The following is a 17,335-nucleotide window of genomic DNA, read 5'->3' on the forward strand; positions in this document are numbered from 1 at the left end:
ATTGGTACATCCATTTTAGGACATTTCAATTAATATACTGTATAGCCATTGAGTCTTGAAGAATATAACTTTCAAAATGGATTGTGATTTCATTTCAACTGTCTTAGCACATCAGGAAAAAATATAACAATTTCCAGAAGCTGAAAATGACCCAGTTCTTCCATGGCCTGCATACTCACTAGACATGTCAACAGTTGAGCATATTTGGGATGCTCTGAATCGACACATAGGACAGCATGTTCCAGTTCCCGCCAATATCCAGCAACTTCGCACAGCCATTGAAGAGGAGTTGGACAACATTCCACAGGCCACAATCAACAGCCTGATCAACTCAATGCGAAGGAGATGCCGTACTACATGAGGAAAATGATGGTCACAACAGATACTCACTGGTTCTGATCCACGCCCCTACGTTTAAAAAAAAAAGGAATCTATGACCAACAGATGCATATCTGTATTCCCAGTCATGTGAAATCCATAGACTAGGGCCTAATGAATTTCTTTCAATTGACTGATTTCCCTATATGAACTGTTACTCAGTAAAATCTTTGTAATTGTTGAATGTTGCATTTGTACTTTATTTGGTATTTTTAGGTCAGAGAGCATGTATTGTATTTGCTGCACCCAAAAATGTATAGTATGTAGAGAGCAACACCCAGTTAAATATACAAACATCACAAGCGTTCTAGACAGGTTAATGATGGTGAAGGTGATATGACATTGAAATACATGACCTGGGTGCTTGGTTTCAGCATATTCTCTCATTGCATTTTAAGTGTGTTGTAGATTTTTTTTTAAATACTATTCTCATAAATGTACCTACCCACTTTCTATGTGCCCTCTAGACATACTGTATTTCAGCCTTTTAGGGATAGAGGGAATCGATTTGGAAAAAACGAATTACACCTTGACTATGACAGACATTTGTTTATTAGCAATGATACACAGTCAATTCAGTGATTTATTGGTTTATTAATCAAAGTTAACAAGATCTTGATATAAAGTCAAGTCATTAGCATAATCCAATAATCTTATTGAGGGTGGCAGGTAGCCTAGTGGTTAGAGTGGAGGGACGGCAGGTAGCCTAATGGTTAGAGTGGAGGGATGGCAGGTAGCCTAGTGGTTAGAGTTTAGGGACGGCAGGTAGCCTAGTGGTTAGAGTGGAGCGATGGCAGGTAGCCTAGTGGTTAGAGTGGAGGGACGGCAGGTAGCCTAGTGGTTAGAGAGGAGGGACGGCAGGTAGCCTAATGGTTAGAGTGGAGGGATGGCAGGTAGCCTAGTGGTTAGAGTTTAGGGACGGCAGGTAGCCTAGTGGTTAGAGTGGAGCGATGGCAGGTAGCCTAGTGGTTAGAGTGGAGGGACGGCAGGTAGCCTAGTGGTTAGAGTGGAGGGACGGCAGGTAGCCTAGTGGTTAGAGTGGAGGGACGGCAGGTAGCCTAGTGGTTAGAGTGGAGGGACGGCAGGTAGCCTAGTGCTTAGAGTGGAGGGACGGCAGGTAGCCTAGTGGTTAGAGTGGAGGGACGGCAGGTAGCCTAGTGGTTAGAGTGGAGGGACGGCAGGTAGCCTAGTGGTTAGAGTGGAGGGACGGCAGGTAGCCTAGTGGTTAGAGTGGAGGGACGGCAGGTAGCCTAGTGGTTAGAGTGGAGGGACGGCAGGTAGCCTAGTGGTTAGAGTGGAGGGACGGCAGGTAGCCTAGTGCTTAGAGTGGAGGGACGGCAGGTAGCCTAGTGGTTAGAGAGGAGGGACGGCAGGTAGCCTAGTGGTTAGAGAGGAGGGACGGCAGGTAGCCTAATGGTTAGAGAGGAGGGACGGCAGGTAGCCTAATGGTTAGAGTGGAGGGATGGCAGGTAGCCTAGTGGTTAGAGTTTAGGGACGGCAGGTAGCCTAGTGGTTAGAGTGGAGCGATGGCAGGTAGCCTAGTGGTTAGAGTGGAGGGACGGCAGGTAGCCTAGTGGTTAGAGTGGAGGGACGGCAGGTAGCCTAGTGGTTAGAGTGGAGGGACGGCAGGTAGCCTAGTGGTTAGAGTGGAGGGACGGCAGGTAGCCTAGTGGTTAGAGTGGAGGGACGGCAGGTAGCCTAGTGCTTAGAGTGGAGGGACGGCAGGTAGCCTAGTGGTTAGAGTGGAGGGACGGCAGGTAGCCAGTGGTTAGAGTGGAGGGACGGCAGGTAGCCTAGTGGTTAGAGTGGAGGGACGGCAGGTAGCCTAGTGGTTAGAGTGGAGGGACGGCAGGTAGCCTAGTGGTTAGAGCATTAGGCCAGTAACTGAAAGGTTTCTGGATTGAGTCCCCGAGTTGATAAGGTAAAAATCTGTCGTCCTGAGCAAGGCAGTTAACCCACTGTTCCCTGGGTGCCGTGGATGTTGATTAAGGCAGCCCCCCCACACCTCTCCGATGCAGAGGGGTTGATTTAAATGCGGAAGGCATTCAGTTGTGCAACTGACTAGGTATCCACTTTATTTGTTAGGGACCTTTCTGAACACCCAAAGTCACCTTGCATCATGATAAGGTGTACAAAATGATTTCCAATTGTATTATGTCAGTTGCCAACAAGTCATGCATTCCATTTTTAAAGAAATGCCTCTGACCTCAGAGCAGATAGTTATTATGCAAAAGATAAATCCTTCTTTGTTAACTGAATCTATACAACAGGATTTAGTCATACACACTAAACAGTCATTATTGTGGCCCAGACACATTGGCTAGACAGACCCCACAGGCAAAGTCTTCAAAGGCTAATTAATCTGACTGACAAAAGTGCAAGCTAAAACAAACTCAAGGAAGACTATTTGCCATTGTGAGCTCCCTAATTGGTGTATCATTCCAAACAAAGAAATGCATCCACTCATATGCAGTCAACGCCATCCATAATTGTTATTTTATTTACACTAGTATTTACAGAGCGCTTCTCCTTTCTTCGTGGAGGGCTGCAGAGTGGAGAAACTACACCCCATGCGCTTACAAATTCATATTTACCTCTGTCAGCTTCTCAATGCTGGTTTCTGGATGCATTGTTGTTCTGCATCTATTGTGTAATATTGACAGCCTCTGCATCATTAGTAGTGAAAAAAAAGGTGAGCCTACCACGTAGCCCGGCGTTGGCCCTATAAAAGGAAAAAGAACAGCACCAAGCGCCACTCAACCTCTTGAAGACCCATGAGCAGGTAAGCCTCTTCGCTCTGCAAGAATTACAGATCTTTGCAGCATTAACTATTCGAGAACATGCAAGTTAAAATATGAATTCATCAGTCTCCATGATGTGCAAAGGCTAGTCTCTTGATTCTCAAAGGATTGCCTATTTTCATTGTTTAGTACATTTTTCGCTTATGGCTATCAATGTGAATATGTTAGTGAGAAAAGACAAAAGTTGGTGTTAAAATACAGTAACAGAAATGCAATATATACCTTCATACAGTTGTGCAAAGGTTCTGACAACAGGTCAACTAAGGCAAGGTACTCCATTGTGATCATGTGGATTCTTATTCTAGATAGGTGCAGTGTCTCTCTCTCCCGGATTTCAGACACAATGTTTGCGTTATTGGTTTGCATCCTGACACTGCATGACGTGTACTCTGCGTGCAATGTGGTAAGTACTGCTACTAATTACTGAAAAGAAAACCACATATGTAATATGGAACAGTACATTAGATGTGAGGCCAATTACATGTTAAAGTATTTATGAAAGATCTGACTCTGAAAGCTTTTCATTCTTTCCCTTGGGCCATCTCCTACTGCTGTGCCCACAGCCACGTAAGTACAATGCCTTGCGGACATTCTAACACAGTGTCCAGTGAAAGTCTACACACCCCTTGCTGCCGTAACATTTAAAAAGCGATTCATTTTCATATGTTCCACAACAGAGCTACACAACCGACTCCAGATTTTAAAAGTGAAAGACAGTTGTAGAACATTCTCCAAATCAATTCTAAATTAAATGAAAATGTCTTGATTGCATATGTCTTGACATCCCAGAGTTCATACTTGGCTGAAGCACCTTTGGCAGCCCTTAAAAGCATTGAATCATTTTGAATAAGATTCGACCAGCTTCGCAAAACTCTTAGGGCAACATGTATTCATTGTTTTGTCAAAATTGCTAAAGCTCAGTAATTTTGGCTAGGAATCATTGATGGACAGCAATATTCAAACCTTTTTTAAGGAGATTTAATTCAGGATTGAGACTGGACCATTCAGGAACAAGTAAGCACCTCTTGGAAAGCCATTCAGGTGTGTCTTTGGCATTAAAATAGTTGTAATTTTCCTGTAGAAAAAAAACTACCTCAGGGTTATTATTATGGTGGCAGATTCATGTTTTGGTAAAGCTTGTCATCGGCAGGGACTGGGGAGTTTGTCAATTTCAAAATAAATATGAAAGCCGCAAAGCCCAGGTAAATATTGACCAAGAAATCCCCTCCTCAGTCTTCTGAAAACCCTGGGATAGAGTTGTATTTTTCAGTGAGACAATTATACCTAACCTTATGTCAAAGACACACCCGAATGGATTTCCAAAAGGTATTGTGTCGCCGAGTGGTCTGGACTTAGTCCTGACATAAATTTGCTTGAAAAGAGGTTTAAATATGCTTTCCATCAATGATACCCAACCAAATGTACTGCGCTTGAGCAATTCTGACAAAAAATTATTGGCATATGCTGCCCTAAGAGTTGTGCACAGTCGGTAGAATGTTATTCTACATGATTTACATCTGTAATGGCTGCTCCACCAAGTATTAACTCTGGGGTGTGAAGACATACGCAAAAACAAAACATCTTTGTTTTTTTGTTGTAGTGTGTTTACATTTTCTATAACTTCATTTTACTTCAGAAAGGTGGAGTAGGTTGAGTAGATCTGTACTGTAGGAGAACACCCCCCCCGCTGCAATTAATCCCTTTCAATTTCATGCAGCAAAATGTGAAGACTTTGCAAACGGTGTGCACTTTCACTATCCTCTACCAACATGATTCTAAACTATTTAAACTGGATTTAGTCATTACACACAATGTTTAATTCATCACGTGCTGTTTTTCAAAAGAAAGTGGATTGATTTGGGACTCAAGATGTTGGAAAATACATTAGGAGTAAATAGTTGTTTTGTATTATGGTTTAGTGAAGAATTTACCTGTGGGGTAAGTAATGTGCATATAATCCCACAATGTAATATATGTGTGTGTGTGTGTGTGTGTGTGTGTGTAGAAATGTGCCCAAACAGCACAGTAGTTCAGGCTGAGATCCTTAACCAGCACAACGCCTTCCGGAGAGCGGTTACGCCAACTGCTAGAGACATGCTCAAGATGGTACGCTTTCATGATTCATATACTTTCCATCAGTAACAACCTCAGAATCAATGTTTCCAACATAGTATCCCCCAAAATCCATCGTAAAGAGTATAATCCCTGATATGTAATTCATAGAGCAGCCCTATGGTATACTCCTTGGACACTAGTATGTGGATGTCAGTCTTGTGGATGGCATTATTCTAGAGTTTTTTGTATCTGATCTGCAGAACTGGAGCGAGGAGGCAGCGGCCAGTGCTCAGGCTTGGGTTGACACCTGCTCCATGACTCATGGCCCACCCAGCAGTCGCATGCTTGGCGGTATGTTTTCCCCTTTGTCTCTCCTTGACATCTCCTGTTCGTCCCCTGCTGTAGAGCAAACTAAGACAAATATATATATGATTGATTCATGCAACTCAAGACTTTCGCTGCAATGGTATCAATGTGAGCGCAATCTTAAGCTCAAATATATTTGGAATGTCATGATTTCTTATCACCAGTGACTATGGTAGCTTACCTGGTATCTTATATTTGTTGACATCTTATATCCTGCATTCAAATACATTTTCGTCAACTGTTCCAGTTTGATTTCATTGTTACCCACCGACAGTATGTAGCAAACTTTTCCATGCATGCTTTACTTATGAACAGACTACGAAATGGGTGAGAACCTGTTCATGTCCTCCACTTCGAGGAATTGGACTCAAACCGTTACAGCCTGGCACAGTGAGGTCAGAGATTACTCCTATCCCAATGGATCTATCAATGGTAAACCCATCGGCCACTACACACAGGTAACATTCATCTTATGTGCAGATACATTATGACATGAAGTGCCTTCAGAAAGTATTCAGACCCCTTGACATTTTTCACATTTTGTTAGCCTTATTCTAAAATGGATTAAATAAAACAACTTCCTCCACACACAATACCCCATCATGACTAAGCGAAAACAGATTTATTTTATTTTTATTTTGCACATTTATTAAAAACAAAAAACCGAAATACCTTATTTGAATAAGTATTCAGACCCTTTGCTATGAGACTTGAAAACAGGATGCATCTGAGCTCAATTTTCATTGATCATCCTTGAGATGTTTCTACAACTTGATTGGAGTCCACCTGTGGTAAATTCTTGATTGAAAATAAAAAATAATTGAAAGTAAAAATTGATTGGACATGATTTGGAAAGGCACACACCTGTCTATATAAGGTCCCACAGTTGACAGTGCATGTCAGAGCAAAAACCAAGCCACCAGGTCGAAGGAATTGTCTGAGAGCCCCGAGACAGGATTGTGTCAAGGCACAGATCTGGGGAAGGATACCAAAAAATGTCTGCAGGTCCCCAAGAACACAGTGGCCTCCATCATTCTTAAATGGAAGAAGTTCGGAACCACCAAGACTCCTCCTAGATCTCTCTAGGAGGGGGAGAAGGGCCATGGTCAGAGAGGTGACCAAGAACCTGATGGTCACTCTGACAGAGCTCCAGAGTTCCTCTGTGGAGATGGGAGAATCTTCCAGAAGGACAACTATCTCTGCAGCACTCCACCAATAAGGCCTTTATGGTAGAGTGGCCAGACAGAGGCCACTCCTCAATAAAAAGACACATGAAAGCCCGCTATGAGTTTGCCAAAAGGCACCTAAAGGACTCTCAGACCATGAGAAACAAGATTCTCTGGTCTGATGAAACCAAGATTGAACTATTTGGTCTGAATGCCTAGCGTCACATCTGGAGGAAAACTGGCACCATCCATATGGTGAAGCATGGTGGTGGTGTCAGATTCATGCTGTGATGATGTTTTTCAGCGGCAGGGACTGGGACACTAGTCAGGATCGAGGAAAGATGAACGGAGCAAAGTACAATGGGATCCTTGATGAAAGCCTGCTGCAGAGCGCTCAGGACCTCAGACTGGAGCAAAGGTTCACCTTCCAACAGGACAACGACCCTAAGCACACCGATAGAGAAATAAACATACCTTCTGAACAGATTCGACCACACCCAAAACAGTGCACAGCAACAACACTATGCAGTCTTAACACTGGACCTTTAGGTACAAAAGGACCCGCAATGGACTATGTTGTATTTTTATACATTTTTACATGTCCACCACTAATTAGGTCAGATAGGAAACACACACCAAAACTACAGTTCATATTCTGTCACATACATTTTCAGGGATATTTAATTGCATATACTTGTTGACACCAAAGGAGTATACTTACAAAATAGATTACTAACTCATTGACATTTCTTTGAGTAGCAATTTCAGTCATTGTATTGTACATACACTGAGTATACCAAACATTCCTAATATTGAGTTGCCCCCCCCCCCCCCCCCACAAACTGGTGCATCTGGCACCTACTACCATAGCCCATTCAAAGACACCTTCCCATTCACCCTCTGAATGGCACACATACACAATCCATGTCTCAATTGTCTCAGGGCTTAAAAATCTTTCTTTAACCGGTCTCCTCCCCTTCATCTATGCTGATTGAAGTGGATTTAACAAGTGACATCAATAAGGGATCATAGCTTTCAGCTGGATTCACCTGGTCAGTCTATGTCATGGAAAGAGCAGGTGTTCTTCGTTCTTAACATATTGTATACCGGTACTGTATATTGCTATGGACCATTATGCTACACCTGCAATAACATCTGCTAAATATGTTCATGTGACCAAGGAAATGTGATTTGATTTGCTATGCTGTATGGTAGTCAGAGAGGTGTGTAGTTACCGACAAGTGTCATTATGGTTATTTGCCAATGAAACTCTGATAACACTAAACTGCGTTTCCTTTCATATAGGTGGTTTGGAACAGTTCGTACAAGGTTGGCTGTGGTGTGGCCTTGTGTCCTGGCCCAGTCTACGTCTATGGATGCCAATACTACAGAGCGTATGTTGCACCAATCACACCCAAAATGCACCTAACACCTGTGTACAATTTCACCCTATTTACTGTAACTGGTAGTGGAAGGCAGGCATCATCCAGCGATCATTTCAATACTTTGGTTAACAGGGGAAACTACAAAGGAGTGGCTCCATACAAGGAAGGAGCTACATGTGCCGACTGCCCCAACTCCTGCGAAAATAAGCTTTGCAGTAAGTACCAGACAGGATGAAAACACATGCCTGCTGTCTAAAATCTTACCAATATGACTCAGCAATGTTAGTGATGCCTTTTAAAAACATTTCCACACGGGTTCAATGTACAATAATCACCAAATGTAAACTGTCAATATACAATGAATTGACTGCCAATGTTTCTTCTCATGTGTCATTTCAGCCAATCCCTGTCCTTACGTAAACAAATATGCCAACTGTGCCGCCATGAAAAAGCAGGCCGGATGCAGCAACTCTTTGGTGTACGCCTGGTGTCCCGCCCTCTGCCAGTGCACTTCCAAAATAACATGAAACCACCAGGCCTCTTCAAAATGGTCCACTGAAAGATAACTTTGAATGATTCCTCTGTTGTTTCCTTGTCTATGAGAAAAGAAAAAAAAAACATATACACCTGGTTGATCTATCTACTGTACTTCTGGTGAAGTCAGTTCATTTGAAAAATACTAACTGTCACTAATAATATCTTAATTATCACTGTAGGTCTAAGGTACAGTTAAAGCCTTAAAAAATTATTCTTATTCTGGGGGTAACATAGGGTGTCTAACCTATAGTAACTAATGATAGTTGGAAGCAGAGCAATTTATTTTGTTCCCTTTCATTGATTTCAATGTCTTCATACCAATTTGACCTCCCAAAAAATCCATATTTTATTTGCATGCAAGTTGAATAAGAATATCTTCTACATTTTGATACTTAAATTTCTGCTAATAAACTACACAGTAATGTGGTTATACAGAACAATAATACCTCAACACATTTAACTTTAAGTTGAATCAGGGCATTATTTGATGTTTGATGGAATGCAAGGAATGCTGCTCGTAATTTTCTCTATCAAAATGAAATATTTTCACGTGACAGAATTATATAACCCTTATTATTTTCCTCAATCACATTAAACGATCATGACGATTCATTCATGGACTCTGTGTTAATGGTTTTACAACCCCCAAAGCACAACATTTTCTTATGATTTTAAATGGGAAACTGAGGTGATGGAAATAGATCCAAAGGCCTCAGTAACAGGTCCCTATCAGATAGTCAGTGTCACCACCAGATGCCTCTGTTGTACAACAGTCAATTCTGTATCAGAATAACTATCTGCAGGCTTGATACACACCATCCCTTCTCATGTCCCTTACAACATCCTGGAACTGATCAATATGTCTTTTTAACAATTGATTTATGTGAACTATGCATAACCCTCCTACACATAAACTCAGACATGGTTAACTTTGACTAAAATATTAGAATGTAAACTGTAAGGATCCTTTTTAAATAGCTAAAGAGAATAAGAGATGCTACAAGCAAAACAATGAATTATACTGTTATCTGTTTCAATAACTCTATAGGCTATGCTATTGAAGGAACATATAGTCTTCTGTTGATAATTTACATAAATACAGCATATTGATAACGTCTCAGATTGACATTTTTCAGACTGTAAAATGCTATATTTTTTACCCAGGAAATCATTTGGATTGACACAATCTAGCATCTTGAATTAAATCCAAGATCTTAACATTTGCTGATTAACATCCCGTGCGAAAAATGTGTAATATTTTAATATATTACAAGTATACTTAAATATACAAGAAAATTATAATAATATACATCAAATACGAGATTTTTCTCTTGTATATCCTAAGTATACTATAAATATAATATCATTACACTTATCATTACACCTTTATTAAAAGTGTACTTTAAATTAATTTTAATATAATTTAAATTAGTATACTATAAATATACTATTGTCAACCTTCAATACACTTATCCAAAATATAGTTGAAATTAATTGTTTTTCAGTCTTTTAGTATACTATATGTTCACTATCTTTAAACTTAAACACACTCATTAAAACTTGAAATGCTTGAATTGTAATTTTAGTATATTAATTCAAAATACACTTGGTTGTTTTTAAATTGAAGCATAGATTTGACTTAAAAGACACACCCTCGTCCACTTACCCTCGCCTTATGCCCTTGGGGGAATCCCCATCGCCATCTTGGCGAGTGGTCCAAATGATTAGACAAGCAAGGGACGTTTTCAACGTAAGGCCCTCAGCCCTCGTTTTTAGTTGGCTTTGCTGTATAATTATGTTCAATCCGGGGCCTATAACTTCCCTAAAACTTTAATTGTCATGTGTGTTATCAAAATACTCTAATGTCAAAGTGGAAGATAAATAAATAATAAGATTAATACAAATTTGATAACTAAAATAGTCATTCAGCCTTTTTGTTTAGGCAAGCATAAATTAGTTCAGGCTTAACAAATCACAGAACATGTTACATGGAGGGGTTGATATGATTTTTTTTATGACTAACCCTTCCTCATACGACATATGTAAGGTCCCTCAATCAAGTATTGAATTTCAAGCACAGATTCAACTACAAAGACCAGGGAGCCATTCAAGAGCCTCATAAAAGGGCAGTGATTGCTAGATGGTAACAATATCAAACCAGACATTGAATATCTCTTTAAGGATGGTCAAGATATTAATTATGCTGTGGAATATGTATTAAACCACCCAGATACATTAAATATACAGTTATCCTTCTGAACTGAGTTGCAGGACAGGAATGAAACTCTTCAGTAATGTTACCATGAGGCCTTTGGTGATTTGTAAAATACTTACTGAGTTTAATGGCTGTGATGGGAAAAATTGATATTGTCGTGACACAATAATTGTTGAAATGACAGAGTAAAAATATTAATACAAATATACAGAATATTCCCAAAAATACATTGTATGCAGGCACTAAAGTAACACTGCAAAAAAACTAAACGCCAAGCGTTATATTTGGGGCAAATCCAACAAACATCACTGAGTAACTGACTCCTTATTGTCAAGCACGGTGGTGACTGCATCATGGTATGGGTATGCTTGATATCGGCAAATACTGGGGAGTTTTTCCCGGATAAAAAGAAACAGGATGGAGCTAAGCACAGCCAAAATCATAGGGGAAAACCTGCTTCAGCCTGCTTTACAACAGACACTGGGAGAGGAATTCACCTTTCAGCAGAACATTAACCTACAATACAAGGCCAAATCTACACTGGAGTTGCTTACCAAGAAGACAATGAATGTTCCTTAGTGGCCAAGTTACAGTTTTGACTTAAATCTGCTTGACAATCTATGGCAAGATTTGAAAATGGCTGTTTAGCCATGAGCACCAACATCATGACAAAGCTTGAAGGATTTTGAAAAGAATAAACAGCTAATATTGCACAATCCAGGTGTGTAAAGTTCTTAGAGACTTAAGCAAGAAGACTCACTGTTATAATCGCTGCCAACAGTGTCATTACATACTATAAACTCAGGGAGCTGAATACTTACGCAACGACTATATTTTAGTAATTTAATTTCAATCAATCTTTCAAAAAAAAAAGATAAATCTTCCACTTTAACATTAGAGTACTTTGTGTAGATTGTTGACAATTAAATCCATTTGAATCCCACTTTGTAACAACAAAATGTGAATAAATCCAAGGGGTATGAATACTTTTGCAAGTGCCAATAATTAGTTTTGAAGTACTTTCTGCATTCCTGTTCAACTGCTTTATAAGGGCTCCTGAGTGGCGCAGTGGTCTTGGGCACTGCATCTCAGTGCAAGAGGCGTCACTACAGACCCTGGTTAAATTCCAGGCTGTATCACATCCGGACGTAATTGGGAGTCCCATAGGGCGGCGCACAATGGGCCCAGTGTCGTCCGGGTTTGGCCGTGGTAGACCGTCATTGTAAATAAGAATTTGTTCTAACCTACTTTCCTAGTTAAAGAAAAGTTAAATATATATATATATATATTTTTAAAGCTGAGAAGCTGCCATGGTCAATCAAGGTAACCTTTATATAGCTAATGTGATTAATAAGCAGAAGTGTATTGAAAAACTATACTTGAAACATTGTAAAAAAATGTTTTGTAAAGAAAACACAGGAATTCTAATTCAAATATCTTTTTAGTGTAACGGCGTTCTTCGTTTGTGGAAAGAGAGTCGGACCGAAATGCAGCGTGTTGGTTACTCATGACTTTAATGAATGAAGTGCGGTACATGAAATAACTCAGAATACAAAACAACAAACAGAACGTGAAACTAATTACAGCCTATCTGGTGTCTACAACACAGAGACAGGAACAAACACCCACGAAATACCAAGCAAAACCCAGGCTGCCTAAATACGGTTCCCAATCAGAGACAACGAAAGCACCTGACTCTAATTGAGAATCGCCTCAGGCAGCCAAGCCTATACCACACCCCTAATCAGCCGCAATCCCAAATAATACAAACCCCAATACGAAACACAACACATAAACCCATGTCACACCCTGGCCTGACCAACTATATAACGAAAACACAAAACACTATGACCAAGGCGTGACATTTAGTATATTTCTAATTGTCAGAAATACTGTATACATAAAATGTACTTAAGGTGTATTCAAAGTATATTTGTTAAGCTCTTTATCTAATATACAAAGAATATACTTAAGCACAGGTTTCCCAATTTAGATCATTTGAAATGTAGTTAATATATTAAACGCTAATAAAATTGACATTACATGCAATAAATATGTAATATTTCTCCAATTTAAATGTACTTAAAATATGTTAACGAAGTATGATTTAAGTATATATTGTTTTTTAAATTCCCACCTGGGATGTCTAGCATCCCTGGTTTTCCTTGTATAATTTCAAACATTCCTTTTTAATGTATAACATTCTACAACATATTTGATGATGAAAGCCCAGAACCTAGGAAGAAACCTAGAGAGGAACCAGGCTTTGAGGGGTGGCCAGTCCTCTTCTGGCTGTGCCGGGTGGAGATTATAACAGAACATGGCCAAGAGGTTCAAATGTTCATAGATGACCAGCAGGGTGAAATAATAATCATCACAGTGGTTGTCGAGGGTGCAACAGGTCAGCACCCCCGGAGTAAATGTCAGTTGGCTTTTCATAGCCGATCATTCAGAGTATCTCTACCACTCCTTCTGTCTCTAGGGAGTTGAAAATAGCAGGTCTGGGACAGCACGTCCGTTGAACAGGTCAGGGTTCCATAGCAGCAGGCAGAACAGTTGAAACTGGAGCAGCAGCACGGCCAGGTGGACTGGGGACAGCAAGAAGTCATCAGGCCAGGTAGTCCTGAGATATGGTCCTCCGAGAGAGAGAAAGAGAGAGCATACTTTTTTTTACATTTTCCTTTATTTAACTAGGCAAGTCAGGCAATATTTTCAATGACACAGTGGGAACAGTGGGTTAGCTGCCTGTTCAGGGGCAGAACAACAGATTTGTACCTTGTCAGCTCGGGGATTTGAACTTGCAACCTTCCGGTTACTAGTCCAACGCTCTAACCACTAACCCCCAGTTAAATTCACACAGGACACAGGATAAGACAGGAGAAATACTCCAGATATAACAAACTGACCCTAGCCCCCCGACACAAACTACTGCAGCATAAATACTGGAGGCTGAGACAGGAGGGGTCGGGAGACACTGTGGCCCATCCGACGATACCCCCGGACAGGGCCAAACAGGAAGGATATAACCCCACCCACTTTTCTAAAGCACAGCCCCCACACCGCTAGAGGGAGGGGGGGGGCAACCCGGACAGGAAGATCACTTCGGTGACTCAACCCACTCTAGTGACGCACCCCTCCTAGGGATGGCATGGAAGAGCACCAGTAAGCCAGTGACTCAGCCCCTGTAATAGTGTTAGAGGCAGAGAATCCCTGTGGAGAGAGGGGAACCGGCCAGGCAGAGACAGCAAGGGCGGTTCGTTGCTCCAGTGCTTTTCCGTTCACCTTCACACTCCTGGGCCAAACTACACTCAATCATAGGACCTACTGAAGTGATGAGTCTTCAATAAAGACTTAAAGGTTGAGACCGAGTCTGCATCTCTCACATGGGTAGGCAGACCATTACATAAAAATGGAGCTCTATAGGAGAAAGCCCTGCCTCTGTTTGCTTAGAAATTCTAGGGACAATTAGGAGGCCTGCGTCTTGTGACCGTAGCGTACATGTAGGTATGTAATGGCAGGACCAAATCGAAAAGATAGGTAGGAGCAAGCCCATGTAATGCTTTGTAGGTTAGCAGTAAAACCTTGAAATCAGCCCTTGCCTTAACAGGAAGCCAGTGTAGAGAGGCTAGCACTGGAGTAATATGATCAAATATTTTGGTTCTAGTCAAGATTCTAGCAGCCATGTTTAGCACTAACTGAAGTTATTTATTGCTTTATCCGGGTAGCAGGAAAGTAGAGCATTGCAGTAGTCTAACCTAGAAGTGACAAAAGCATGGATACATTTTTCTGCATCATTTTTGGACAGAAAGTTTCTGATTTTTGCAATGTTACGTAGATGGAAAAAAGCTGTCCTTGAAACAGTCTTGATATGTTCGTCAAAAGAGAGATCGGGGTCCAGAGTAACGCCGAGGTCCTTCACAGTTTTATTTGATACGACTGTACAACCATCAAGATTAATTGTCAGATTCAACAGAAGATCCGTTTGTTTCTTGAGACCTAGAACAAGCATCTCTGTTTTGTTCCGAGTTTAAAAGTAGAACATTTGCAGCCATCAACTTCCATATGTCTGAAACACAGGCTTCCAGGGAGGGACATTTTGGGGCTTCACCATGTTTCATCGAAATGTACAGCTGTGTGTCATCCGCATAGCAGTGAAAGTTAACATTATGTTTCTGAAAAACATCACCAAAAGGTAAAATATATAGTGAAAACCATAGTGGTCCTAAAACAGAACCTTGAGGAACACCGAAATTTACAGTTGATTTGTCAGAGGACAAACTGATATATTTCCGACAGATCAAATCTAAACCAGGCCAGTCCGTGTAAACCAATTTGGGTTTCCAATCTCGCCCAAAGAATGTGGTGAGTGTGATGTTAGTGATGTTTCAGTTTCACCATGTGTTTTGATCAATGACGTACAGTGCATTCGGAAAGTATTCAGACTCCTTGACTTTTCCACATGTTGTTACATTACAGCCTTGTTCAAAAATGTATTAAAGTTTTACACACAATACCCAATAATGACAAACCAAAAATAGGTTAACATTTTTGAGAATGTATTAAAAATAAAAAACTATTTTACATTTAAATAGGTATTCAGTCCCTTTACTCAGTACTTTGTTAAAGCACCTTTGGCAGCGATTGCAGCCTCAAGTCTTGGGTGTGACGTTACAAACTTGGCACACCTGTATTTGGGGATTTTCTCCCATTATTCTCTGCAGATCCTCTCAAGCTCTGGCAGGTTGGATGGGGAGCAGCCGTTTTCAGGTCTCTCGAGAGATGTTTGATCGGATTCATGTCCAGGCTCTGGCTAGGCCACTCAAGGAAATTCAGAGACTTGACAGGAAGCCATTCCTGCATTGTCTTGGCTGTGTGCTTAGGGTCATTGTCCTGTTAGAAGGTGAACCTTGAGCGCTCTAGATCAGATTTTTAACAAGGATCTCTCTGTACTTTGCTCTGTTCATCTTTTCCTCAATCCAGACTAGTCTCCAAGTCCCTCCCGCTGAAAAACATCCCCCCAACATGATGCTGCCACCACCATGCTTCACCGTAGGGATGGTGCCAGGTTTCCTCCAGACATGATGCTTGGCATTCTGGCCAAAGAGTTCCATCTTGGTTTCATCAGACCAGAGAATGTTGTTTCTCATGATCTGAGAGTCCTTTAGGTGCCTTTTGGCAAACTCATAGCGGGCTGTCATGTGCCTTTTACTGAGCAGGGGCTTCTGTCTGGCCACTCTATCATAAAGGCCTGATTGGTGGAGTGCTGCAGAGATGGTTGTCCTTCTGGAAGGTTCTCTCATCTCCACAGAGGAACTCTTGAGCTCTGTCAGTGACCATCGGGTCCTTGATCACCTCCCGTACCAAGGCCCTTCTCCCCTGAGTGTTCAGTTTGGCTGGGCGGCCAGCTCTAGGAAGAGTCTTGTTGGTTCCAAACTTCTTCCATTTAAGAATGATGGAGGCCACTGTGTTCTTTGGGATCTTCAAAGCTGCAGACATTTTTTGGTACCCTTCCCCAGATATATGCCTCGACACAACCCTGTCTCGTAGAGCTACGGCCATTTCCTTTGTCCTCATGGTTTGGTTTTTGCTCTGAAAAGCACGGTCAATTGTGGACCTTACATAGACAGTTGTGTGCCTTTCCAAATAATGTCCAATCAATTGAATTTACCACAGGTGGACTCCAATCAAGTTGTAGAAACATCTCAAGGATGATCAATGGAAACAGGATGCACCTGAGCTCAATTTAATTTCAATTTCTCATAGCAAAGGGTCTGAATACTTATATAAATAGGGTATTTCTGTTTGTTATTTGTAATAAATGTACACACATTTCTACAAACATGTTTTTAATTTGGTCATTATGGGGTGCTGTGTGTAGATTGAGGGAAACAAATATTAGAATAAGGCTGTAACGTAACAAAATATGGAAAAGGGGACGTGGTTTGAATACTTTCCCGAATGCACTGTATATAAACCCTGGATGGAATATGCTGGGTATTGGCCAAAGAGACTCTTTGAAGCCACTGGTCGGCCATATTGGCACTCCACAGAAGGAGTCCTCCAAAGGAATGAATGAATTTCTACAGTATTTCAGTTAAATGTATCAAGGACAGAATTACATGCATATGTATTTTGTTATTGTCGTGGGGACAGTAACATGAGTACTTTCAAAAATGACACTTTAAATATATATATATATTATATAACGTATGTTTAACTCACATAATATAATTGTAAAGTATGCATTAAGGTGTTTGTAATAGAATAAACGTGGGGGGGGGGGGGGTTAGACATGAATAAATGCATTTATATAGCTTCCAAAATGTATTTTTTCTACTGTGGTGGGTGCGTGCCAAGGTGTAGGCGCGGTGGCTTCAAAACTGTGCCTGGTGCTGTCTTCTAGTGTAATTATAAAGCACTGGTTTTGATCGA

The 17,335-nt window shown here is 41.0% G+C and overlaps 1 protein-coding gene across 2 annotated transcripts; it reads left to right on the forward strand.

The window, feature by feature from the left end:
* The first annotated feature begins 3,075 nt into the window (after positions 1 to 3,075).
* On the forward strand, positions 3,076 to 9,302 carry LOC115142051 (cysteine-rich venom protein pseudecin-like). Of its 2 annotated transcripts, XM_065000080.1 has the most exons (8): positions 3,076 to 3,160; positions 3,485 to 3,586; positions 5,185 to 5,285; positions 5,495 to 5,585; positions 5,916 to 6,058; positions 8,072 to 8,160; positions 8,284 to 8,366; positions 8,551 to 9,302. In XM_065000080.1, the coding sequence occupies exons 2-8, from the start codon at positions 3,523 to 3,525 to the stop codon at positions 8,676 to 8,678; spliced, it is 699 nt and encodes a 232-aa protein (XP_064856152.1). In that variant the 5' UTR covers positions 3,076 to 3,160; positions 3,485 to 3,522; the 3' UTR covers positions 8,679 to 9,302. The 2 variants fall into 2 exon arrangements, with proteins under 2 accessions (XP_064856152.1, XP_029537389.2); XM_029681529.2 differs by lacking the exons at positions 3,076 to 3,160; positions 3,485 to 3,586 and having other exon boundaries at positions 4,883 to 5,285.
* Positions 9,303 to 17,335: the final 8,033 nt, after the last annotated feature.

Source organism: Oncorhynchus nerka, linkage group LG14 (assembly GCF_034236695.1).
Source record: "Oncorhynchus nerka isolate Pitt River linkage group LG14, Oner_Uvic_2.0, whole genome shotgun sequence".
NCBI lineage: Eukaryota > Metazoa > Chordata > Actinopteri > Salmoniformes > Salmonidae > Oncorhynchus > Oncorhynchus nerka.

Coding starts and splice junctions, on each gene's coding strand:
- LOC115142051 (XM_029681529.2), top strand. CDS start 5,049: ATGTTGGAAAATACATTAGGAGTAAATAGTTGTTTTGTATTATGGTTT. Junction 8,161..8,283: donor GGATGCCAATACTACAGAGC/GTATGTTGCACC, acceptor TTTGGTTAACAG/GGGAAACTACAAAGGAGTGG. Junction 8,367..8,550: donor CTGCGAAAATAAGCTTTGCA/GTAAGTACCAGA, acceptor GTGTCATTTCAG/CCAATCCCTGTCCTTACGTA.